At 36.4% G+C, this 27,866-nt stretch overlaps 1 protein-coding gene across 5 annotated transcripts in view; it reads left to right on the forward strand.

Moving 5' to 3' along the window:
* TRPC4 (transient receptor potential cation channel subfamily C member 4) overlaps nucleotides 1-27,866 on the forward strand; it is a 192,597-nt gene that overhangs the window by 68,777 nt on the left and 95,954 nt on the right. For all 5 annotated transcript variants that reach the window (XM_064586163.1, XM_064586167.1, XM_064586166.1 and 2 more), the window contains one exon: nucleotides 12,319-12,837. In XM_064586163.1, coding sequence (XP_064442233.1) covers nucleotides 12,319-12,837 — 519 coding nt within the window. The remainder of the gene's footprint in view (nucleotides 1-12,318; nucleotides 12,838-27,866) is intronic.

The raw sequence follows: 27,866 nt of genomic DNA on the forward strand, positions 1-27,866 counted from the left end.
TCCCCCTGCTTGTGTTCCCCCTCTCGCGGTGTCTCTCTCTGTTAAATAAATAAATAAAATCTTAAAAAAAAAAAAAAAAGAGTTGAAGTAGATTTTCCAGTTCTTTATCCAAGATGCAAATAGTATTTAACAGTTATTTATGATCTATCTGTAGCAGTACATAATAAAGGGCACATGCCATTTTAGGAGATACAGAGCTTAAATTTTCAGTAACGAAAAGTACGTGTACCAAACTGTGATATCTACACTTACAAACTCGCTTGCCGGGAAATTATTGCTCTACCTTTTGGATGAATCAAGCACTATAATTGGGACTGTGTTTATGTGAGGAGAAACAAATGGAAGTGGCAAAACCGAACAAGACCATTTTCTGCTCTTTCTCCAGCCCTAGGCTTGTCACATAATACTGGTGCCTTCCCGTTATTTCTTGATTTATAGATTACAAGGTGCTTTCACATTTCGTCTTCACCACAACCCTCTGAGAGTTACCTTTGAAAGCGCTTTGATATATATGTCTCGGGGTCTTATTCACCGATGAGAAATACCTTGAATAAATGTCCACATTTCAAAATGGGAAAATGGAAACACAGAGAAGTTAGCTGGCTTTGTCATTTGCACACAACTAAAAGTGGTGGAGGCCAGATTTAATGCCTATCTTCTTACTCTTGACGCCTGGGCAATTTCCAAGATCTTGCAGCTGCCTTACGCGTAAGACGGATTGTCTATTGATGAAGAATTTGGACTCTGGAGTCAAGCTGCATGGGTCTCCTTGTGACCATGGGCAATCTATTTAATTTCTTGAAGGCCTATTGTCCTTTTTCTAAAAAGGGGATGATAATCATAACAACTACTTCCAAAAATGATTTTGAGGACTTTAATTGGTCCTTAGCTTAATTGCTGAGGCATGAAAAGCTCCTAGCACAGGGCATTGGTACATGATGGGCACTCCATACATGTTATTATTGCCTGTGTCACATTATATAATCAGACTCCAAGCATATTTTTTTAATTAATAGTGTCAATTAGATAAATGATTTTTGCCATATCTTCGTTCATTTGGTTCAAGTATGTATCGTATCCAAGTTGTCAAATTATATTTACTGTGTGCCTCATACACCTATTCAAGTCAATACAAACTATATCTACTGGCTGGTATTTTTAATTAAAAGTATCCTTTAAGTTGGCTGACAGTAAAAATATATAGCCAATTAAATGTAAAGTGAATACTAACTCTAAAAAAGTAAAAATAGTTACTGATATTACAGGATTTATACTGGAGATGTCGCAGACCAAAGCTTGGGGAAAGTTATATGCAGTTTGTAAGAGAACCATTAGAGGAGGTAAGAGAATCAGAAAGGGTGTAATATGGACACCTTTCTCACTGTTCTTAGCAACTCCCTTTTTGAAAATGGCTATTTCCGGGCGCCTGGGTGGCTCAGTTGGTTAAGCGCCTGCCTTCGGCTCAGGTCATGATCCTGGAGTCCCGAGATCGAGTCCCGCATTGGGCTCCCTGCTCAGCAGGGAGTCTGCTTCTCCCTCTGACCCTTCCCCCTCTCGTGCTCTCTCTATCTCATTCTCTCTCTCAAATAAATAAATAAAATCTTAAAAAAAAAAAAAGAAAATGGCAATTTCCGCCTTCTTGTAAAAAGCAAATTATAATAGCTTCCCTTTCCCCTGCCTCCAAGTAAAGAGGAAAGAGCAGGTTAATGACAGTTCAGTTTTACTAAAGGGCATCATAGCAATGATGACATTTAAGTTGGGTTTTGAATGTTTAGTAGAATTTGATAAGTGGGAGGGAACAAGAAAGCGATGACAGGAATGTTTGAAGCTGGAATGATTAGGCCATAGGCCACATGCGAGGGTGGAGTACAAAGTAGATCTTAATACACAGAGTTGGATCTAATTATAGGCATCTTTGTTTATCAAAAAGTGGCTAAGGTATAATGAGGTGATACCAAGGACAGTGTGTGATATAGATCCTCAACTAACGTTTAAAGAACTTAAACGAGGAGCCTTTATGTAAATAATTATGCTACAGCTCTCCAACAGGACAAAATGAAACCTCAGGGCAATCCCTCCAGGCTGATAGATACAGTATTAATTCTAGTTCAGATTATCTAAAGCATTGTAACATTTCATATAGGGATATGCCACAAGCTGTGCAACGTTTTCTCTTTTGGAAAACGTTCCGGTATACCCCAATTTCTACCACAACAAACAATGATGAAATAAATATAAAGAAATATTCTCATGGTAATTGTTTCTCCATAGGAAAGTTTGATTAAGCACCAGATACTTTCCAGCAAGGCTGTTGTAATTCATATTGCTCTAGGTCTTGATGAGGGAGGGAAATTTTATCCACAACTCCTTCAATCTGGCAGTATGATGCCCAAAATATTGTAGTTCACTATCATTTTAATTTGCCTCTCCCTGACTATAGTGAGAAAGATCATCCAATGTTTCTGACCTTTTGATTTTCTTCTGCAAAACTCTAGTTTATAATTATCCATTTGTTCATTGGTTTGTTTATAACTTTATTTTCAATTTATACTTTCTCTTTCTATGATATGAATATTAAGTACGTTTCATATATAGCAAATTTGGTTTACCATAGTTTATTTTGTGACTTTATTTATGCTATCTTTGGTCATTCTATTTAAGAATTGTGTAATAAAATATATAGTTTTCTGTTCTGTGTTTCCAATCTTGCTTCAAGAGTTCTCCCCAACCCTGGGGCTATCCAACTATTTTTTCAAATTCTTTTCTAAAATTGTGTTACTTTTTCTTTTTTACATTTAAATATATATTCCATCTCTAATTTATTATTATGAAATGAGATAGGGATCAATTTTGTTTGTTTGGGTAGAGAATTGTTTCAGTGCCATGTAATATGTGAACCACTTTTTCCAACTGAATAGAAATTCCAATTTTTCACGCATGAGGCTCCTATATATAATAAGTTTAATTTCAGTCAAAATTCTGTTCAACTAATTTATATTTCTTGCTGTAATATCTCATTTTTTTGTCATCTTTCCTCCATCTGTTTTTTTATTTGCCCCTTAAACATCATTTATTTACATGCTAAGTCTTCTGGATTTCACCCCAGATTTCCAGAATTTTCCCTCACAAAGTAAACGTGTGTGTGTGTGTGTGTGCACGCACATGAGTGTGTGTGTTGTGGTCTATTTTTTCCACTTGACATTCTAGGACATTTGTAACTATAGAACATTCTATCTTTGAATAAAGCTGAAAAATGTATTTTTTTGTTTCAAAAATAATGCTTTCTTTCTTTTCTTTCCAGAACGTCTTTCAAATTCTCTAATTACCTCTCCTAAAAAAACAACTCTCTGGTTAGTGCTTTCTAGTTAAAATTCTCATTTGAGTTTTCCAATTCCAATTAAGTCAGACTTGAAGAACTTCTTAACTTAGGGAAGCAATAGATAACATTCAAGGATATCTGTGAACGAGGATGAACTGGAAAAAATACTTCTTTATTTTTACTAACTTCTAAATGGAATATATAATTTCCTTCCATTATGAACATAAGCCAAAAAATTAGTTTTGCTAGAAATTCTTGTGTCTTTGTCAGTAGCAGAAATGATAGGTATTTTGCTATCATATTACCATTTTACCATATACCTGATATATTTACATGTTGATCATTACCTCAAAATTAGTCTAATTACCTGCCAGTAGATCTTTGTATTTAATGCATTAATAGAGAAGACTATATGTTAGTCCATCACATATTTGTCTTTAGATTTTAAATATATTTAAATACTTTTTGGTGTGCAATACAATGCATTTATGTTTAGAAATATTCTTCTTTTTTCTTAAAAGATCTTATTTTATTTATTTGACAGAGAGAGACAGAGAGAGAGAGAGGGAACACAAGCAGGGGGAGTGGGAGAGGGAGAAGCAGGCTTCCCGGCGGAGCAGGGAGCCGGATGCGGGGTTCGATCCCAGGACTCTGGGATCGTGACCTGAGCCGAAGGCAGACGCTTAACTGACTGAGCCACCCAGGCGCCCCTAGAAATATTCTTCTTTCTGAATAAGGATCCGCAGGCTGCTCCATATTTCGTGAGGTACACGAAAACTGGAGAACCCGTGATTTAGAGCCATATGCACATAATAGTGTCTGATTCCTTTTGAGCTGTTTTTTATAATTATTTTCTGGATTAAGGTTTCATTAGATATCAGATCAAACTATTAGTGTCTTGAAAACTTCAGCCACTCAGAAGTAGGGGAAAGCATAAGAGTCTTTGCTCTTATAGATCAGCTGTGAACATACCAATAAATCATTCGTCCTGTGCTGAGACCAAAAGCAAAGGGAGTTTTTTTTTTCTGTACAAGTAGAATTTTGAATTCTGTTTAGTCTTTCCAGGCAACAGTATGGGCCTAAAGTAATAAAGTTGACTTTGTTTAGATAAGATTGTAACCTAACCATTCACTTGTTCATCCATCTGTCTCTTCATTCATTCATGCATTTATTTATATGACAACTACTTGGTTTTTGTGCATGTGGGTGTGTGTGTGAAAATGTCAAATTCTAAATAACCTGATAGTTAATGAATTTTTAAACATAACTCTGAGTTGAAACTCCCTTATGCTGATTTGAGTTAGACTAAGTATATGAAAGGGATAAATTTAATATTTATAATCCTGAATTTTAAAAAATGAAGGTTTTGATACATTAGATGAAAAAATATTGATGCTAAAAGCAAGATGATACTAAAGAATTCAACAAATTTTTATTGAAGCACTTAAAAAAAAGCCTCATAAATTTTCTATTATTGTGCCATCATCTGGGATATTTAAAAAGTGATTGAATCATAGAAATTTCATGTTATAGTTGGGATATTGTTTTTCATATAGCAGAGATATTAGGAGGAATTCACAAAATAATTAACTAATTAAGAGTAGAGCCAGAATAGAATGTGGATCTGTTTAGTCAGTGATTTAGGAAACACTAAATAATATTATACAAGTAAATTTCCTTTATTCAGTTTATACAACCACTATAATAAATGCTGAATTTAAAATAAAATGAATGGTTAGGTTATAATCTTACCTAAACAAAGTCAACTTTATTACTTTAGGCCCATACTGTTGCCTGGAAAGACTAAACAGAATTCATGGATGAATGTTACTCCAGGATGAATTTCTCTCCTAGAAATTTATATTTCAGTATTAATAGTTCAAAAATGTCTATCTTAGTGGCAAAGAGACATTTCTGTATTTGAGAAGAGTATCACACTCTAGACTTTAAACTGTATGCCTCAGATTGGTGCTGAATCACTTCAAGATGAAGATCGTGAATAAATTTGAGAAAAGCAATCTAGTTACAAGTTAATTAAAGTCACTTTTAATGTTATGTGGCATGAAAATAATTCCATTAATAATGTAACTACTGTTATGGTAAGGTTGACAAAAAAGCATTCAACAAATATTCATTAATAGAGCTTAGACAGAAGAAAAGCCAGAGAACCTTCCAGTTCTGCAATATAAAAAACTTTTACTTGGTTTTAGGATCTTCTTTTAATTGCATGTTCTACTTTGTTGTGGATTACTGGGTGAAATATGTCATTCAATCACTGGAATTTATATTTTTAAAAATGGCATGTATATGTGTTATTTGTTTATTAGTGATGTGAGTATATGTTTTTATGCATGTCTGTTTGCCTGGGGGTAATGCTTTTATGTCTATAGATTTTACTTCAGCTAAAAGTCAAGCATGGTGTGATTTTCATCTACAGGGTTATGTTCATGATATTCACATTTGTCCTTAAATATGCCAAGTGACAAATTAAAAAAAATTGAAAAAAAACCCCACTATGTTTCTATCAAAATCATGTTTAGGTAATAGCTACTGAGTACCTACAGTGACCTATTTATTTATTTTAATGATGGGAGCTATGTTTTCACCTGTTACATTGGAACACAAAAGGCAAGAGAGAGAGAGAGTTACATGTTGAAGATACTGAATAAAGCAAAGAAGAGAAATTGAGACAGAAAATAGATTGGTTTGGAAATGAAGTGTGAAAAAGGGGGAGCAAGCTCATTTTCTGAATTTTCTAAAGGTTTCTGAGATCCAATGCCTTATATTTCAGACTTTAAAAATTTTTGCATATTTAATAGATAGCAAAGTTGTGTCAACTGATAAATGCCTGGGCTGCAAGAGCAAAAAACTGAGGGGCCTATTTTACCTTTCATTGTTTCTCCCCTTCTGTGATTGGCTGTGATTGGATCCTTTCCATCAGAGCTGGTTTCAGTTACTCATTGGAAAGCTTAGAAATCTGATTCCATGACATCACCCATGAAATGGCAATCACTTACAACTAGTATTATAATATGAAACACATATCGTTAGGCACTTTGCTAAGTAGAAAAAAGAATATCAGCACAAATATTCTAACATTTCTAAAAGAACCATTTAAATCTGCATTTCTCTGCTCCCAATATATTTGCTACTTGTTAAGGAGAGTAAAATGTTGCAGAGTACTAAATTCTTGTTAATACTGAATAAAAGTTACCAAATAATTCTTACATCTACAGCATATTTTTACAGTTAATAGTTTGTTCTAACTCTACTGGTCCGTTATAAAGAATGTAAAGCAGAAACACTACCCTGAGATTTTGGTGAGTACTTGGAAAATTTTCAGAACAATTAAAACTTGGTGAGCATCTGATATGATGTTGCAAACACTTGTTTCTTATTTTTCTGGGCATTTCACATGGTACCTACTATAGTGTTGGATTTACAGTAAATTAGTAACATTTGATTCAGTTTGCTGAGAGATCTGGGAATGTGTCAAGTATTGCAGTCTTCTGTTTGAGAATGTGGACTGTTTGAACTTCATTTGTCTTAATTTCTCAGAGTCTGATGTAGCTCCAGACAACGGAGTCAATAAATATTTGTTGATTGATGTATGAGTGAATTATTAAATCAAAGTAGTTGTAAGCCATGGTATAGTATTTTTAAAAAGGGAATTGTCTGAGAGATTAATATTTTGGAAAATTTATCTTTGCAATAGTGGAGGGGAAGAATTGAAGGTCCTCAAGACCTGTATTTTCTCGTTATTTAGAATAGTTTGTATTTTATATTAATACCTTTTATAAAACATTCATGTTCCCCTTTTGCTTTACCAAGGCTCTGTTCTATTAGCTGGTTAAATAGAAAGCCTTTTTCTCCACACCTTCCTTTCTCTTGATCTCTCTCTTTCATTCTTTTTTCCTTTTCAGAACATTTAAAAATTTACATTTTCTTAACTTTGTATTGATCTTTGATTAACTATTACATACATACATACCCCCACCATTTGTCCTTTCCTCAGTTCCCCATCATCTTGTCCCACGGTAGATTCCTCAGGAGGGACACTGTGAGTATAGCATTTCCCAAATCCTTGCATGTTTAAAACTATCTTTTCTAAATGAACCCAGATGAACTGAATAACTTCCCAGGAAAATGCAGGTTATACTAACTGACCCCATTATTGATAAAAAAGCCAAGCTAATTATTATGCAATAAATAAGAAAAGTTACTGAATAACTATCCCATAAAAGAATAGCAAGCATTGATGGGTTTCACAGGACAATTTTGAACTTTCAAAGATCAAATACAGTGCTACTTATTTTTTTCCCTCACAGTATGGAAAACAGATCAATCACATTTTGGATTCTTCAAGAAGCAGAGAAAGATTTTTTTTTATTATTATTCATTTATTTGAGAGAGAGAAAAAAAAAAAAAACATGAGCAGGAGGGAGGAGCAAAGGGAGAGGGAGAAGGAGACTCCCCGCTGAGAAGGGAGCCTTGATCCCAGGACCCCAGGATCATGACCTGAGCCAAAGGTAGATGTTGAAGCAACTAAGGCACCCAGGATGCCCCAAGGGGAGGATAAAATGAGTTGATTACAAAAGATTTATTGGAAAATAACATTTTGAAAGTAAAAGGGAAGGAAGCAGGATTGGGAAAAGGAAGCCATTAGACCATGATGCAGAACTGACAAAAGTCCCTGCCATTGTAAAGGGGAACTCACCAGAGGTGTCCCATCCTGGGTGGAAATAGGCCCTTGTCTAGCCTACTTATTCCGTTATTGTCCTGGGCTCCAAAATTGAGGAAGAACCTAAAGAGGTGGACAGCTGGAGGCTATTAATTCTTACAGGTAGGCAGTAAGTCCTCTCGAAGAAAGATCTGAGGGGCACCTGGGGTGGCTCAGTCGGTTAAGCGTCTGCCTTTGGCTCGGGTTATGATCTCAGGGTCCTGGGATCAAGCCCCACGTCAGGCTCCCTGCTCAGCAGGTAGTCTGCTTCTCCCTCTCCCCTGCTTGTGCTCTCTCTGTCTCTCTCCCTCTCAAATGAATAAAGAAAATCTTAAAAAAAAAAAAGAAGAAGAAAGATCTGAGGGGCACATCTCCCTGTATTCCAAAGGAAGAGAGAATCCATATGCTTTTTATGAAGCAAGCACAGTATTCATACCAAAATTTGATGAAGACAACATAGTAAAGATTATAAATCAATCTCACTTATGAACATTGGTGCAAAAAATATAAATAAAAATATTAGTCATACTAAAAATATTACACATTTGACCAATTGGAATTTATTTCAGGAAAGCCAGAATGTTTCAATATTAAGAAATCCATTAATTTAACTTGCCACGTTTTTAGGAGTAAGGGTAACAATTATACAATTATCTCCATAGAAATGGAAAAGGCCTTAGGCAAATTCAACACCCTTGATAATAAATAATAAATAAAAAATTGAAAATGATTTCTTGACATATTGAATGGCATAAACAAATAGGTAGATAATTGGCAATACCAAGTATAATGTGCGATAGTCTTGAAATTGCTATAACTGCTGAAGAAAACTATATGACCCAGAAATTGCATTCTTAGATATGTATTAGCAGACACGGACAAATATGTGCATAGGAGCAATATTCTTAGCCACAAATAGGAAACTGGAAATCACACAAATGTTTTCAACAAGAGAATATTACATAAATTGTGTTATATTCATAAATCAAAATATTATACAGAATGGAAATTACAAAAAAAGATTGCTTCTAACAATATTAATGCATTTCAAAGAGCTAATGTTGCCCAAAGAAAGCTAGATGTAAAAAGTACATACTTTATGATTCATGTATATAAAGTGAACAAGTGTGTGTGAAAGTGATCTCTGGGGATAGCGTTTAGGTTTGTGATTACAAAATGTAACAACCGGCAGGTGACAAGAGGAAGGTTCCTGAGGTGCAGGCCCTCTTCTGGATTATTATCTGTGTTGTGTCACACAGGTGCATACACATTTTAAAAATATTATCAAGCTTCGGGGCGCCTGGGTGGCTCAGTTGATTCCACGACTGCTTTCGGCTCAGCAGACTCCCTGCTTGGTGGAGAGTCTGCTTCTCCCTCTGACCCACCTCCCTCTCGTACTCTTTCTCTCTCTCTCTCAAATAAATAAATAAAATCTTTAAAAAAAAAAAAAAAAATATATATATATATATATATATAAAGCTTCACATTAACAGTTGTGCATTTTAAGGAAGGTATGTTATACCTCAATAAGTTCAAAGTGAATAATTATTGCAATTAATCACTATATATTGAATAAAATAAAGGAAGAATCCATGGGTCCATAGGAATACTCAGTAATAAAAAGGAGAAGAGGGCATAGATTTACATATAGAGGAATACAAGCTAGTAAATGTAGAAGTGATGATAGAGTAAGATAACCTCCAATTTTCAAACACCATGTAATCATTGCTGCAGGCATATAATTAGTACTCAATAACAGGCAATTTTTTTAAAGTGTTTTTGTTTTATTACTATTTTTCTTAATGGAATGGGAGAAACCCCAGAGCCTGCCTCTAGCACATGCCTAAACCCTGACGTGTGCCTGCCTGGCTGGCTGGTCAGAGGCCCCGCAGACTCCTGCGTGAAGGACCCCTAAGGCCAAACAGTCCCCAGTGTCTAGTGGTCCCTGACCAGCTGGGCCTCAAACAATTAATGGTAAAGACAACATATAATATATTATTGAATTTAGAACACATTTTAGAGTAAGAAGTAACTCTAAGATAATTAAAATTACATAATTTAAAAAATAGTTATTTATTGGGCAATAAATTATTATTGTATTGGTGGTCTTATAAAGCAGTTTCATTCAAGGGCACCTTGATGGCTCAGTCGATTAAGCGTCTGCCTTCGGCTCAGGTCATCATCCCAGGGTCCTGGGATCGAGCCCCACATCGGGCTCCCTACTCAGCGGAAAACCTGCTTCTCCCTCTCCCTCTGCTTGACGCTTCCCCTTTGTGCTCTCTCTCTTTCTGTCAAATAAATAAATAAAATCTTTTTAAAAAAAAGGTTTCATTCAAAAGTTATTTTCTAAAATAAATTCCTTATAAAAGATACAATTAGAGATGTCCATATATTTAAAAAATTAAAAATTCACAATGATTTATTGAATATTAAGACTCATAAACAGAATATTTATTCTTGGTATATGCTCACATATTTTATCAGTTATTTTGCCATATCTCTCTCTCATACTATGACACTGGCATTCTTCTGAAATATGAATGCTTTTTAATATGACCATATTATAATTATTTTTTCATAAAATTTTGCTGAAGTATTCTTCAAAGTTGCATTTTATGGTTAATAAATTTAAAATTATTGATAGCTTTTTAAAGCCATAGAAATCTAGATGAAATTCTATTGAATCCAGAAAGCCCCTTCAAATTGCATCTATTACTTAAATACACATTTAACGTAGGAACTTATTTACTTACACTGTTTTTGTTTTTCCTCATATCTGCCATAGAAAAAACTTGAAGTATACTTTCTTAAAGATTACGTGTTTAGTTTTAATTAGTGACATTTTTCTCTTTGTAATAAATAAATAAATTTTTAATTAATGTAATATTTAAAATGAAAGCCATTTACTTAAAAGTAATGAAGTATGTATTGACCCTGCTTGAACATATAGTGCTATCTCAACAGTGTTGTTCCTAATTTTGTAATTAATAGGTACTATCTTTACCAACTGATTGCATATATTTTAAATAACCTTTAAATAGATAACTACATGTCGTTATTCTTTATAGAGTGTTTCTTATAAAATAAATAGATATTCTAAATGGCCAAATAAATTAGAAGCACACAGGCTTAATTATTCTCATATAAAGATTATACCTCTACTTAAAAGTAGTGTAATTAAAGTTTCATATGAGTTTTGCTTTTCTCCACATAGTTGTTTTGCTGTTGAACCTTTTATGGTTTCCTTTATAGTTTACAGTATATTTTATACGGTACATGGGTCGTCATTTTCCCTGCCAAGCTTTTTTAACTCATCCTTATACAGCATTTATTTTCAAAGATGCCTCTTTGTGCCAGCAGGAAGAACTATTAAACCAAAAATTGTAAAGCATTGTGGTGTGGTGGAATACACACCGCCTCGGGTGTCAGATGGACCTGGGTGCAAAAAGTAGGTCTTGCACTTATGCACTGAAGGATCCCATCTATAAGATGTGAATAATAGTGAGGGTTAATGTACCCAACAAACGTTGACTAAATAGTGCCTATTATAGTATTTTCATCATTACCATTCCTAGAGTAAAACCCAAAGGAAATGGAGCATAAACGCACGGTGACCTGATTCATTGAGAAGCATTTGTTTATTTCTGATAAAATGGTGATGGAGCACTTGCGGTCATCTGGAAAATATACTATAAAGTGATAGATGAAAGCATAAAGCATGAGGCCAGCCTTCTTATGTTCTGCTGCCACCTCTAATCATTGACTTGGTTTTAGGAATGCAGAAGATAAAACAACAAACAAACATACAAACAAGCAAAAACAATTGAAGAACTAAAAGACATATTGCAGAAGAAAAGCTTGGGTTTAAAACAAATCATTAACTATTATTCAGCGTATTTCTTGATTATTTAAGGAGTCCACACCTCCCTGAAAGAAAAGCAAAGATTGAGACTCAGAAAATACGCTGGGAGCAAGGAAGTCTTTTATCAAGTCAAGACTTCCCATAGCCACTTACTTGAAGATTTCATAAAATGTCAAAAGTCAGATTAAACAAACATAATAAGAATAATGTGTCATTATATCGGAAAGTTTTTTTTTTCCCCCACTAATTTTCTTTAGTCTTTTGGCAAAAGAAAAAAAAAGCCATCTCTCTCCTGCAAAAAAGCCTGGCAAAAGATTTATGAACTTTGTTCAGCGTTGCTATAGCATGCTGTTCGAAATTCACAGGCTTGAACAAATGAATAAATATTCATCCCCTCTGGTTTCTTCTTTTTCCTAGGTGCCTCCCATACTCCTTGATAAGCAGTTCTCTGAATTCACTCCAGACATTACACCGATCATTTTGGCAGCCCATACAAATAATTACGAGATAATCAAGCTTCTAGTTCAGAAAGGAGTCTCCGTGCCCAGGCCCCACGAGGTCCGCTGCAACTGCGTGGAATGCGTCTCCAGCTCGGACGTGGATAGCCTCCGCCACTCACGCTCCAGACTCAACATCTACAAGGCCTTGGCCAGCCCCTCTCTCATCGCGCTGTCAAGTGAAGACCCTTTCCTCACAGCCTTTCAGCTAAGTTGGGAGCTTCAGGAGCTGAGTAAAGTGGAAAACGAATTCAAGTCGGAGTATGAGGAGCTGTCCCGACAGTGCAAACAATTTGCTAAGGACCTACTGGATCAGACAAGGAGTTCCAGAGAACTGGAAATCATTCTTAATTACAGAGATGACAGTAGTCTCCTAGAAGAACAAAGTGGAAATGATCTCGCGAGGCTCAAATTGGCCATAAAGTACCGTCAAAAAGAGGTGAGTGTTGCCAGACCTTTTTATCAAAATGCCGTGGGATTTATTCACAGTGATGTCAACTGGTAGTCTAAAATTGTGTTTGGGCTTTGGAGGCTTTTCTGCTTAACTGTAAGTGGATGATATTTATTCTTTGCCAGATTAATAATTTCAAAACACATTGAGGAATGGCAAGAAATGGCGTAATAACTGGTGATGGCATTTGGCGAGTGTGGTAAAATGTACACATTTACTGTGGTATAATGGAAAGACGGATGAATTTTAGAATCTCCATACTGAAAGTTCTGGTTCTGCCATTTATAACTCTTGTTACTTTAGAGGGCCTTGTTACTTTTCAGATCCCTTTGAGATTTAGTTTCCTCATCTGCTTAATGGATTTAATATTCATAATATTTTGCTATATATATTTATTTATATATATAAAACATATTCCTCAAAGATTCATAGGAAGTATAAAATGTGTGTGGATGGGTGTGAAGGCTCTTAGTAAATTATAAGTCCTTATGTTAATAAAATACATTGTTAGAAGTATCCATAAAAGAAAAGCCCTTAGTCCAACAGCAGATGAAAGTACTGAAACCTCTCACGTCTGGCTTAGTCTCTTGATGGGTCAGGAATAAGAAATTAAAGAAGTTAGTTGCAGAAGAGTTATAAATTTCTCATGAAATTTCCATGGATTTGAATATTAAGTAAAGAAAACTCAGATCTGTCAAACTCATCACAGAGCATAATTGTTTTTGTTTCCTTTGCTGAGTTAAGTGAGTTCTCAAAAATCTGTTTACTTCCATCTTCAGAAAATATTGGTTCTGTGTTCACTCTTGAATTACAGTAATTATCTATTCTAGAAAATCAGTTGGAGAAAACTATATAATGTAAGATGAAAAAGAAAAAAAGACTTCTGAGTAAAAAGTGTATTCAATTTTTTTTTTTTTTTGCAGTCAGCCCTGATTATTCCACATTAGTCTTGCCTGCTTTGTCTACTGCTACTTACTAAATATTTAAGGTTCAAAATACCTGAATTTACTTCCTCGAGTTTTTCCTGTAGTTCTTTGGCTAGTTGGCATGGGATCCTGAAACTAGTTGAAATGATCCTTTCCCCTAACAATGAAGGAATTAGCTTATTTTGTGTGCATCCCCTCTGATTCCAAAATGACACACGCTAGTTTGAGCCATGTCAACAGTATCAACTCATTTTTTTTTTTTTTTTACGCTCTTGTGTTTAGGGCTCAGGGACCTGATATTTTAACAGAACTAGAATAATTTTAATATTCAACTGTATGAAACGGATGAAAAACTTCACTTGATTAGGGTTTTAGTTTTTTTTTTTAAGATTTTATTTATTTATTTGACAGAGAGAGAAACAGCGAGAGAGAGAACACAAGCAGGGGGAGTGGGAGAGGGAGAAGCAGGCTCCCCGCAGAGCAGGGAGCCCGATGCGGGGCTCGATCCCAGGACCCCGGGACCATGACCTGAGCCGAAGGCAGACGCTTAACGACTGAGCCACCCAGGCGCCCCTGATTAGGGGTTTTTATATACTAAATATGACACTTAAAAGTAATAGCATGTATGAGAACTGATAAAATGAGGGGCACCTGGCTGGCTTAATCCGTAGAGCATGTGACTCTTAACCTCAGGTTGTGAGTTCAAGCCCCATGTTGGGTGTAGAGATTACTTAAAAATAAAAAATCTAAAAAAAAAATGAAGAAGAACTGATAAAATGAGGTAAGATATTGATGCGGCCTCAGAATTTGAGCCAGTTCTTCTCAAGTATCTATTATTAACCCAGTATTATGCTTCTCTTTCTTTAGTTTTCTGTGGGGAGAGGGATTTAAGGGATTGACACCATAGTTACAAAGGTCTTCTCCTATGATATATCTGTTCACGGTTGAAGCTATCCTGTGGATGGTGAGTGAGATGAAATTCCCAGGATGTGAAATCCACAAAATGAAACAAAGAACACAGTAGCAGCAACCAGCTGTGCTCACCTGTTGCATTTTTGTTCACTCTGCAGTTAGCGAAACAACCTAGCTCTATTTTATGCCTACCCTGATTTTGGTCCTGATATCATAACTGATTTAACTTTGTCTTTGGCCACAATGACTTTTGTGAAAGCACTGGAACAAATTGCTCATTGAGTCTTTTACCATCCTCTCTGAATGGAATACTACAGAGACATTTAATCAAATGAAGCTGCCAAATTCTTGTCAAGAGGTTGTCCAAGACAAAAAATTTTAGTATGAATTTCTTACATATTAATATATGAGTATATTTTTACTCACAAATCATTTTTATACATTCTATTCATTCCTTCATTCCTTCATTCATCAACTCTTTGAACATATATTTTACCAAACCCATGCCAGGCAATGCTCAGGGCACTTAGGACTCCATGGTGGTGTGGCTCTGTCCTAGAGCTTATCATCTATTACAGGGAGACAATAAAATGTTAAATCTATATTGTTCTCAGTTTTGTTTCTGAACAACTAATAATTTTCATTCCTACTAAACATTTTTTTCTTTGCTTAGGTTCTTTTGTATATTCCAGGAATATACGAAGCATGTTTAACTTCAAAGCCTATTCAACAAAAAGCCACAAATTGAGTCCTTAGATGTGTCAGAAGCAAAGCTATAGAAAGTGTTTGATCATTTCTAAGACTTCTTTCAAGATGCTTGTACCTTTTGCGCATAGGAAGTTGTGGAATTGGAGGCCAATCATCCTGATCAATGATACAACAGGATGAAGGGTGGCTAAAAACACATACCATGTAATAAGAAAAAAAGAATTAGTAATATCTTTTAAAAGACACATTTTTTAAAAGACACGGCATTTGCATTTTCCCTTTTCATCTTTTGAAATGATAATGGAGAAAAAAATTAAAACAAAATTCCTACAGAGTTGTTCTAGGGTATCTTTCATTCAATATTGAAGAGCACATTTCCCTTAGGTTGAACAGTTTTTCCAAAGCAAAGTAACACTGGATGACTAATAACATTATTAAATCAAGAATAAGGTTTTACTTTCCTATAAATTCTTTGAAATCATAGGTCATGTTTTATGAAACATATTCCTAAATTATTTAGAAATTATTGACTTCAGAATACTTCATGTAAGATTTTCTAGTAAGATCATGTGTCTTAAATGAAATTCTGCGTTAGCGTAAATGTCTTGCCTTGTGTCTTTTTACCACATGTGTTCCCAGTTTTAGTTTAAAAATGTTTGTGGTTTGTCTTTGGTCCATCTCTTATGTTTTTGGAATGCCTTCTTATTAATCTTCACATGGCTAAGTCCCACTCACTCTTTCAAATTCATCTCAGGTCTCCCCTCCAACAGGGAGATTCCATGAAGCAGTCCTCCTCCATACAGTCTCTGGGATAAATGCCCTTCTTCCACACATTCTATTTTGCATTGTATTGTTACGTTTTGCGTAACAAAAAAAAAAAAAAAGAGCATTGCTCTTTTGCTCTTCTCCTCTGGGTATGAGTGTCAGGAACATATCCTTCATATTTACGGGTCATACTTCAATCCTGAAAGATAGAAGGCGTTCAATATGAATGCACCTGAAGTTGCAGACTCTCTTAATTCTGGAAGGTTCCCTGCATGTTTCTTTGTCTGATTAAATTGCAGTGTTTAGGGGGACGCCTGGGTGGCTCAGTTGGTTGAGCGACTGCCTTCGGCTCAGGTCATGATCCTGGAGTTCCGGGATCGAGTCCCGCATCGGGCTCCCTGCTTGGAGGGGAGTCTGCTTCTCCCTCTGACCCTCCCCCCTCTCATGCTCTCTCTCTATCTCATTCTCTCTCAAATAAATAAATAAAAAAAATCTTAAAAAAAATAAAAAATAAAAAAAATAAATTGCAGTGTTTAGGTTGATTACCTACTAACAGCCTTCTCATGAATTTAAATATTAAAACAATTCATGTTGTGGGGACTTGATTACAGACTTATTCTTGTACTTCTGTAATATCATCCAGAAAGAAAGGCCTGCATTAATTGAATATCATGGATATTTTTATAGGCATAGACAGAAGGATTTTATTTCTATTAATACTTAACTACAAAACCTGCTGCAACTGCCACGCCCTCTACCTAGATGTCATCCTGGTGAACATGTGGTAAATCTGATCTAACCAGAATTCCTAGCCTAGTTCAGCTGAGCACGTGAGATGATTTCATGACTCAGCTTCTTCATCATTAAGTCAAGCATGTCAACATTAAGGTGTTTTTTTTTTCTTAATTTTTGCGTTGTCATAAAGCACTTGCTTTCTTCAAAGAATGCAGAGTCTCCTTTTCCTTTCTTTCTTAACCCCCTTTTATTTTTTTTTCTTCAAAGAGTAATCTCTTTAGTCTTACTCTGAAAAGAGAGCAGAGAAAGTCCCCTTCACCAGGGCTAGAAGCTGGCACTCCATTCCAGTGTTACTCATCAAAATGAAGAGTGTCAAAGGAAACTGGAAAAAAAAACAAACAGAACCAAGCACCCACCCGCTTGGAACTGAGTCTCCTCTTGTGTATTAGATAAAGGTGAGGCGAGGCATGACTGAAGACGTATCTTCAACAAGTAACTTGTTCCTTGGTTCCTGGTGTAATGTTGGCAGATACAGAGTTTATGGCCGTTAAAATCACTTCCATGCTGTCACTGTTCTTGCCTAATATTTGCAAGATCAGTGCATGTATTTGGAGAGCTTGATGCATTTTCATCAATTGAAATATTTTCACAGTAAAGGCCTTACCTAGTTTGTTACACATGGTTGCCCACATTATGAAGTTACTAGTCCACATTAAAGAAGCCTAGATCTTGAATAATAATAGAAAGCAGTGAAATACATTATTTTGTGTGAAAGCATTACAATTCAATCTCTTTATAGCTCTTCAAATTAAAGTGAAAAAAACCCAATCTTACATAGTCAACAGCGTATCTTTTTCAATTTAATTTTCCCTTTTGTGAAGGCATGTCAACAGCTTTGCAACATTAACTTTAAACTTTGGTACTAATCTGGGTTCTGTCTTATAAATTAATTAATGGAATTGTTAAAGAGGCAGGAGAAAAATCAACATTTGAACAGCCCACTATTCATACCCGTCTTATCGTTTGTTTATCTTGTCATGGAGCAATGAGAGAAATGTGAAGAGATTCCTGTCAATCAGATGCCATTCATAGCATCTGATTCCAAATATTGGAACTCAGTTGATTCCAAATATTCCAGAATCAAAGCTCTTCAAAGCTCTCAAGATTTATGGGTTTTGTTTCTTGATTTATTAAAAACTCCTTGATATGGAATCAAGAACAAAGAGGAGACATAGGGGGGTATATTCGGGGACTGGGGAACCACAGAGGATGTAGCCCTAACACAACCAGGGATCCCCTAGGTGGGAGAGAAGGAGAGGTGAAGGTGAAGGCATCAAAAGAGTGTTGGGCAATGGGAGGAACAGTTAAATAATAAATGGAGCAGAAACAAAGGAAATTTGTCTTTTTAAAACTGCCTAGGGCTAGACTTACCTCTATTTCCTAAGTTTTGTTTTCTATAAACTCTTTATTGATAAGTTTATCATGACAAATTTTTTAATTCAGATTTCATTTGAAAAGAAGCAATAAATGACTGTTTAAATTTGAACTTGCTACTGTATGAATTTCATATTAAAAATGAATAGAACATACTACTCATGTTCTTTATCGACCTGAAATCTACATGGGAAGCTCCTTCTAGAGGTCCGTAGTCAGGTGCCATTTTGTGCTTCTGGTAGCAACTGAGGAAAAACAGCATTCTGTGTATGCATTTTTTATTTGGAAAATCACAGAGAAACGAATGACAATGTTGCTTCCCGGCTCTTGTATCAGAACCTTGGGATGGCCCTGGCATACAATGGCTTTCTCCTCTTAGATCCAGTAGTAGATTTTGATGGTTGGTCTGCAGCCACACAAAGCTTTGCTTTTGCTACAAACTAGGCAGAGAAGCTGACCAACTATTACCATTTTATTATTATTATTATTGACCATTGGTTATCTTATAGTCTGTTGTTTCCCTCCTTTTTCACTCTTGTTCAAATCTAGGGTGTCTGAAATACACCTTTCATAATTTTCTTGTGCCTGGTAAATTCCACATCAAAGTGTGGATTATTTGGAGGGGAAAATATCTCATACTATAGAGACACTATCTCATGGACATCAAATAACTATTCTAGAAGAATGGCAAAGAGAGTACTTTTAGGGAGAAAAATAAGAGAACGTACTGCAGACAGACAGTCTTCCCCTCCATAAGTCAGATCTTTCTGCTGAAGAAACTTTGAGGCTCATTTATCTAAGTAAAGCTGATAATACCTTTGCCTTAGTTTGGTTTACTAATTTAACATGTACTTATTTATTTAAATTCAATATGATATTATTTACCGTGTTCCTCTCCTTTTCTTCTCTTCTCCGTTTTGAACTGTTTTGAAAACATTTACGTCCTTCAGATCTCTTCTTCTCAAATAGCACTGTCTCTGGGAAGCCTTCCCTCAACCTATTCCCAAGTCAAAATTAATTGTTGCTTTCTCTTGTTATGGCAGCTTTATTGCACATGTGGACTTTGCTTTTTATTTCTTTTCATGGGTTATTTCTCCAACGGAGCTCCTTGCCTTTAGTCTTACTTCCTCCAGTCCAATGCCTACAGCACCACTAAAGGTTTTTTTGTTTCATATTTTGTTTTGCTTTTCAAGACAATACAAGTCCACAGCTTAGCATACCTCCTGGCATATTTACCCATGAAAGAGTAGCTAATTATTATCATTAATTATTACTATTATTGTCACTGTTTTTGTTTATCCCCTCATAGACTCCCAATATGAAAAGACTGAACACATACAGGGAAATGCTATACACCATTCAAAAAGGGTTTGCTTCATCACTAAACGTTTTAATATTTGTAATGAATATTCATCTAAGCCTCCTGGGTCGCATTACACTTTTGAATATCAAAGATAAGTTTATCCTTCTTCAAGTCCATTGGTATAGTCAGTACTGTGAGCCATTTATATTAAAACATACACTCTCCTCAAAAATGTTTACTGTGTAAGTGTTATCCGAACCCCTAAGGTTGTCCATATTCTAATGCTTCCATTATAGGCTGTCAAAAGTAACTTATATTGTGTACTATATACTCGATTTGAATTTGTTCTTCTGACTTGTATTTTTAAATATATTTTAGGCATCAATATCGCTCTCTTGCTATGCCTCAGAATCGGGACCTGGTATCTCAGCAGCTCTCGTAACAAAATGCGAAGCATACAATAGGATTCGAATACCTGAGGCTACACTGAGTGATACAGATAATTATGAGACTCGTAAAAGCGATAAAAAGCAGCATTCCTCTAGCTTAGTTTTGTCTTCCACTCTTCTCCGTAGCACGCTCACTGACTGATTTCCAGGCCTCTGCCTCTCTGTCCTCCAGGCATGTGTGCACATACCTGCTGTTGCTAGGCAAAGGCAAACTGGATCCCAGACTCCCTAATGCCTCAGCCCAGCCCCCCACTAGGGACCAAACATTCCGTGTCATGGATAAAGCAAATGCCTGTTCAGGACTTGTCAGCCCGGCTGACAGAATTCTGACAGGTCATTGGGCATTTAATTTAACACTAGGTTTTTAGAGCTTGGAATTCAAATCCCCATGAGTTTTTGTTTTTTGGGTTTGTTTGTTTTTTTTTTTTACAACTAATTAAATGACGTGAAACCACTTTCTCCTGATTCATATCTGAAAGTGATTGGGTTTTTTGCCACAATTAAATATGAAATTGTAAATGTCCAACATGTTGTATAAATTTATCCTTTGAAACTGCATTCATTAGAAAGTGATCAATTAACATCTTACAAAACATAAAATAATTAATTTTAAATTAGATACAAAACATATTCATTTCTGTATTTTATACTCCTTTAAAAAAGTACAAAAAGGAAAAGGTTAAGCGATTTATTTTCAGAGGTATACTCTTCTAGTCACCCGAGAAAAATGCGTATATCCACAGGATTAGCAACAATTTCTGATGTAGCTTTCATTTGCCACAGATATAAACTAAAAACATTAAGTTAATGATAATATCTTTGAATAATCCACTGTGTATTGAACACCCTCTCTCAGTCCTCAAATGAATTACTTTTCTGTATGAAACTGGTATTTCTGTCTCCATGATGATTGACAAGCAAGGGTAGCAAGAAGATTACCTGTTTTCCATCATTCAGAAGCAGTCATTTCGTTTGTCAATGATGAAGAATGATTTCTTTTGTTTCTTTGCACAAAATTCACATTTACATTTCAGGGTTATTTTTCCTGGGTCGTTATTTAATGTCTCATATTTTCTCTGTCTCTGATCCCTAAGCAAAATTAAGAATTACCAATTTTTGAAATTACCCATTTAACAGTTTATTCCAATTCACATTGTTTCTTAAACAAATTACAAAAACCCAATAGATTGTCTTCTTGGAAATTTATGAAACAGAAACACTGTTCGCAAGAAATGTTTGATGGTTTTCAGACATAACTCCTGCTCAAGATCCCTTTTAAATTATGCATCAGCGAGGAAACTTTTTAGCTTATCCTTCCCCTCATTTTCCTTTGACCATATGAGGCATAGTCACAGTTTTTCTAAATAGAGGGTTTTTTTGTTTGACTTCTTGGAAACAAACATGCAGTAAAACTCTCTGGGATTTTTAATGCCTGTGCTATACTTTGGTGATTCGTGATTCTGAAGCTGTGTTAAGTACACAGATTGCTTCTAGGTAATACCGAACTGGTAAGATAATCACATAGGGTTATGTTCGTGTGCTTTGTGTCTCATTCTGGCTCCTTTTTCCCTTCAGCTTTAGGAGCACATAGTGGTAGTGACTTGCCCTCGGCAGCCACAGAAAAAACTGAGCCTTTTTTCCGCCATGGTTTTATTTTACTTTCCTCTGGACTCGAGCAACCCCGTTGTCAGCTCTCCGCATGTTTGTAAAAAGACCTGCTTTTCTTTTGACCACTGCTTCCTTTTTAAATGATAGACACTATTGTTTTTCTCCATGGCATTCTCCAAGCTCAGTGATTTATCCCAGGAGGCTCTGGGACATGCCACCCGGAAACTCTTTTGCCACATTCTCCTCTTTACCTGCTGGGGGTGAGGTGGGGGGAGGGGTAGCTGGAAATTTTGTTGGCATTAACCCACAGAGAAGCTAGATGGAGGGAGTTAGGCGGCTCTGGCCAAGAGATGCTCTTTCTCTCTCCAGGTATAATTAATTCCACAAATGTCTCTTCTGTGCCAAAAACCAAGGGCAGCAAAATGAGATGACAGCAAGCCCTAGGCCAAGTTTAGATTTCTTCTAGAACCTTCCTAGAACCTGGAATTTTACTCTTGCTTAGGTAATAAAATAAAGTTCATGTGTGTGTATGCACTGACATACTTAACCATGCAGAAAATGCTGACTATGAACTAAAAATGTCACTGTAGCCAGATCTCGCTAACACTTTATATGCTGCCTCCTTTTATAAGGACACTCCTGATGTTTCCCTCATTTTTGTCCCTCCTTCCCTCCCTTTCTTCCTTCCTTATTTAGTCTCCCTCACTCATTGAAGAGAGCCCTTACTATTTGCTATTCGCTGGTGATACCCAAATCAAAGACAAAAGTCTTGCCCCCAACTAACTACCAGATTATTAGGAATGGCAAACAAGTGAACAGCTATCGCCTGGTCACAGAAGCTATGGCGGAGCTGCCTTCCGGAAGGCCTGGAAAATGGTTCCTAAGTTTACCTCACCCTTCCTGGAGAAGAAAGTGCCTTAATTGAGCATCAGTGGAAAACTAGGAGTCATCCACGCAAAGAGGTTAGGAAAAGGCATTCCAGGAAGAAACGCCATGTGCAAATCATGGAGGCAAAAAAAGTGGCAGGAGCAAGGAAAGCGCCTTCATTGTCCTCTGTGCTCATTGCCACCCCACGGCCTCCCTCCAGCCCTTCCCTCTGCCTGGTGTGTGTGGATGGCTTCTTTATCATGTCTCAGCTCATATTATCACCTTCTCCATGAAGACTTCCAGAACACCCAATCTAATTACTATCTTCTTCCCCCACCCTTAGGTGTGTCCTTTCATATCACAATGGTATTACCTTCTTGGCCCTTAACAATATCCGAAATCATTTTATTTATTTGTGTATTTAATTATTTTTTATCCGTCTCCCTCCCCTGTCTATGTAGTATCATCTTGTCTGACTTGATTATCACTGTTAAGTCCCGTGTTAAGTCCAGAGTAAGTCCTCTGCTTGGAACAGAGGAGTGCTGAGTAAAGGATCACAAGTTAGGGGATGTGGCGGAAGTGGACATGAGAGGAAAAAGACAAAGAATAGGTCTCAAAGGAACATGGATTTTATAAAATCCTGTGTTATTTAATCGTGATTTAAATATTTAAATCAATATTATCTATACTATTGTCTCAAACTCTTATTATCCAAAGATGAATTCATTATCTTTCTCTTTAAGCCTGGTTCTTCTTCTGTCATCTCTGTCAAGTAGGAGTTAACTAACACTCCCAGTTAGTCATGCTAGAAAAATTTGAGTCATCCTTGATTATTTTATATTCATCACCTCCAAAAGCTTGTTGTGATAGATGAAAGACAGCTGCAAATTGAGGTGCCATCTAATTATCCTTCTCTCGAGTCACAACCCACCCTGGCTACCTGCCTGACCAAGAGAATGCAACAGAAATGACTTTTTCTAACTCCCACGCCTTAGTCGTCAGACGCCTTGCAGCTTCCACCTCGGCTCCGTGGAAAACCTGAGATGCCATGTAAGAAGTCTGGCTGTCCTAAGGCCGCCACATTGGACAGACAATGAGCAGTCCCGCTTGCTGATAGTCACAGACGAGTCCAGCTTCAAAACTGTTCACTCCAATGACAAGAGTTGTAGGAAAGGTCAACTTTGACCTTTGCCCCACACCCACACCCCAGGCAGTCCTCTAGCTGAGTCCTACTGAGCAACGTCTGTTGATGCCATGTGGAACCAAAGATCAGCCACCTCGGCTCTGTCTAAATTCCTGGTCCACTGTTATGGACTGAATATTTGTGTCCCCCCCAAAAAAATTCCTGTATTGAAACCAAACCTCAGTGTGATGGTATCAGGAGGTGGGGACTTTGGCAGGAGATTAAGCATGAGGGTGGATCCTTCAGGAGTGGGGCTAGTTCGCCTTACAAAAGAGGACGGAGAAGCTCCCTAGTCCTCTTTCCACCACATGAGAACGCAGCAAGAAGACAAGGTCTCACCAGACACTGAATCTGTGGTTTCCTAGGCTTCCCAACCTTGAGAACTATGAGAAAGAAATGTTTCTTTTTTAAGCTACCCTGTCTGTAGTCCTTTGTTAGAAAAGCCTGAACTGACCAAGACATCCACAAAGCTGTGAAATATCATAAATGGTTGTTTTAAGCCGCTAAGTTTTGGAGCATAGGTAGTTGGGGCTCTTGTTAACCACCAAAGCCCACCAATCTTTCTGCCAATTACATTCCCCCATATTTCCCAAATCATTACCCTCCCTTGCAGCCTTACTCTTACTGCTCTGTTTCAGGGAGTCTTAGGCTAGTGTGTTTCACTTCGTTTCCTTGCATCCATGGCTCCAATCTCATCTCATCCAAGTTCATGTAACATTCCAGAATACTTAATATGTAAACATTCCCCACATGAAAATCCTCCTGTTAAAATAAAATAGTGCTCCCTGCTGAAGCTTTGGGCTCCGACCTTCTCCTATAGCCGAGCCCTGCAGGCTTCTGCCATGTGAAGGCCTGGGGTGGAAAGAAGAAGAACCTGAAGGCTGCCCAGGAGGAGCTTGTCAAGCTAGCTCTAGCCAACAGCCTCACCCGCGCCAAGGAAAGTACACCTCACATGGCAGACCGGGGCTGCAGCCAGCAAGTCTGTCTTCATCTCTAACCATGACTACTAAAGGGAAGTGTTCCAAGGCTGCTCCCTCAACACACCAGGCCCCTCCCTGTCCCATATTCATTCTTGAAGAGAGGACCTCACTTGGGGCTCCAGGCTTTCCCATCACTTTTGCCTCCCACATGACATTGGTGTGCAGTGTTGTCTGTATATGCTAACTCCATTGCTCCTTCCGGCTCACTGCCAATAAACAACTATTTAAGGGGGGAAAATATATATATATATATATATATAAAAAATATTACTATGTTATTTTTATTGTGACAAAATATACATAATATAACATTTACCATGTTAACTGTTTTTAAGTATACAATTCAGTGGCATTAAGTACATTCATGTTGTTGTGCAACCATGACCACCATCCATCTCCAGAACTTTGTCATCTTCCCAAACTGAAACTCTGTCCCCATTAAACACTAACTCCACATTCCTCCCTGCCCCAGGCCCTGGCAACCACTGTTCTACTTTCTGTCTCTATGAGTTTGACTAGTTTAGGTCCCTTATACCAGTGGAGTTATACAATGTCTGTCCTTCTGTGTCAGCCTTATTTTACTTAGTATAATGTTTTCAAGGTTCACCCATGTTTTAACATGTGTCAGAATTCCCCTCCTTTTTAAGAATGAATAATATTCCACTGTGTGTATATGCCCAATTTTGTTTATCCATTTGTTGATGGACTTGGGTTGTTTCTATCTCTTGGCTCTTGTGAATAATGCTGCTGTATTATATTACTTTAAAACCCTGACCTGATTCCCTCTCCCCTACTTTGTAGATCCTCTAAAATAAAACCCAAGCTTCTTAACAAGATACATCATATATGGACCCCAACCTCCTACTTAACCTCACCTCTCATCCCTTCCTGATTTCTGTTTTATGCTCAGCAATTCCACATTGCTAAGATTTTATCTCCTATGCTGTGCTCTGTGAATGTTACCTCTGTAAGTTTTCTTATTATTTTATTACCTTGAAATATAACCATTACCTCTGGCTAGATACTACTCACTCTTTAGGATCTTAAGACTCAGGGTTCAGAAAGCCCTCCCCCCTCCCCAATTTCCTCTCTCAGGATGGGTTTTCACTCCTCTTCTATGTCTGGAGCATGTACATTTACCACACGATATTATAATTAATCATTTACATGTCTCTCCTCTTCCCAAGACTGTGAGCTCCTTGAAGCCAAGTACTGTTATTTTTCTTTTGCTCTATTCAGCATCTATGATGGCCCTGGCACATGGGACGAGCTCAGCAAATGTTTATTGAACTAATACTATTTTTCTCAAGTCAAACAGTCCCTTTTTATAATATCTTCTTGGTAGTCCTTAGAAAAGATTTTATGCTACAGAATAACTTGATCATTGGTGAGGAGAAAGTAACAAAGCTTTGTGTATGATTTTTGCTGACTGGCCCTTGTGTTTATGGCACTGATAAATGCCATAGGGAAGGACAAGAGAAATAGTAAATACCTCCTTTGAAGGGAAAGAAGATGCTATTAAATAATCTTTAGGTAAACATACAAAAGAGAATTATTTTGTACGACTGCTTTTTTTTTCTGTCTTTCTCAAAGATTTTATTAAAGGTCTTTACAGATTAAAATCCAGTCTCCAGATCCAACTGCTGACTTTGCTTTTAGTTATCTTAACTAAATAATTACTTAACATGAAATAAAATAAAGTCCTTTTAATAATATTGATTAATTTCCATCTCTATCCCATATACAGTTTGACTCGTATCTGTTCAAACAAATGGCTATATATATTATTTACATAGCATTGATCCTGTGATTACAGCTTAGGTGCCAGGAACCTGTAATGGTTATTAAAATATAACTGAGATATTGTTGTATCGAGCCATTTTATTTTCTGTCCTTTCTATGTACTTTCTTGTCTTTTTCCATTCCGGTTTTACTTCTATTTTATCGTTCTTCGTGGGCTATTGGTTGCTGACACAACTCTGGCTCAGGCTTTGGTTCTACAGGCAAAGATTTGAGTTTTGCAGCTTTTTCTGTTAAGAAAAAATAATCAATATCCCAGGACTTACAAACAGCATTGGCCTTTGTGATAAGTCCAGTAATCTAGCTTCTATAGGGTGACTGTGGCATTGAATGTCTTAGGACCTTGGCAAACCATTTTGAAAAGGGCAATGAGTGAATATGCAAGAAAATCTGTTATCCAAGAATATTGGAGAATGAAGAGATCTAAAAGTAATGCAAATAATGTTCCAAATAGTTGAATTTTAAGGGACAACACTTTTTTGCTTACATGTATGAAAAATCATTGGCTGAAAATCTAATGTTATATATTACCTCCTTTTTAAACAAAATACACAGAACATAATTAACCTTTTCTTTATAATTCAGAGCTTTAGAATGAATCTTGGTTATTATACTCTGTGGTCTAGTTGTAAGTTTAGGATTTTTTTGAACACCGATATTAATAGCTCTTTCTTTCAGCCCATATGAAATTGCAGAGGAAATCTATCCTTCTCATAGTTTTGAAGTCTTTCTCCTCATTCTTAGGCTTTCAGTTATCAGTTCTTGTTAGTGTCAATGAAGCTGACCTTTTGTATTTATCTATTTTACTCAATTTTGGATTAATCAATTCAGGTAGAAGTGTGAGAAAATAAAGGCAAAATTATCTGAGAGAAGGCCTGAGGATTCCTTTATAATTATAGGGCAAAAGATATAATGCCTGAATACTGTGACATTTACCAATTACTGTAAGACCTTTTTTTACTTTCTTGAGTTTCAGATGGCTCCATTTGTTGATGGCTCAAGGTTGTCTAACAAATTACTTGTATTTGAAATGAATTTGTGTGTGTGTGTGTGTGTGTGTACAAACAGATAAGATACCATGTTATGGAAATGTTTAGGCCTTTTGAAAATTAAAGTACAATTAAATAATGTGAAGCAATTTCTATAGACATCATAGGAAGTATTAACATTTTAATTAATTTAACCAAACATTTAATATATTAGAAATTATCAACATGGGAACAAATGGGAGAAATGCTGCTAGCATTTAGAGAATGATTTAATTATAAGAAAAATACAGCAAGGTTTTTTTAAACTAATCATATTAAATAAACTTAATTACTTGCTCTAAACCAAATTACCTAGTTA

The sequence above is a fragment of the Mirounga angustirostris genome, unplaced genomic scaffold (assembly GCF_029215605.1).
Source record: "Mirounga angustirostris isolate CCGP_5_RB_7025 unplaced genomic scaffold, mMirAng1.0.hap1 SCAF_3, whole genome shotgun sequence".
NCBI classification, from domain to species: Eukaryota; Metazoa; Chordata; class Mammalia; order Carnivora; family Phocidae; genus Mirounga; species Mirounga angustirostris.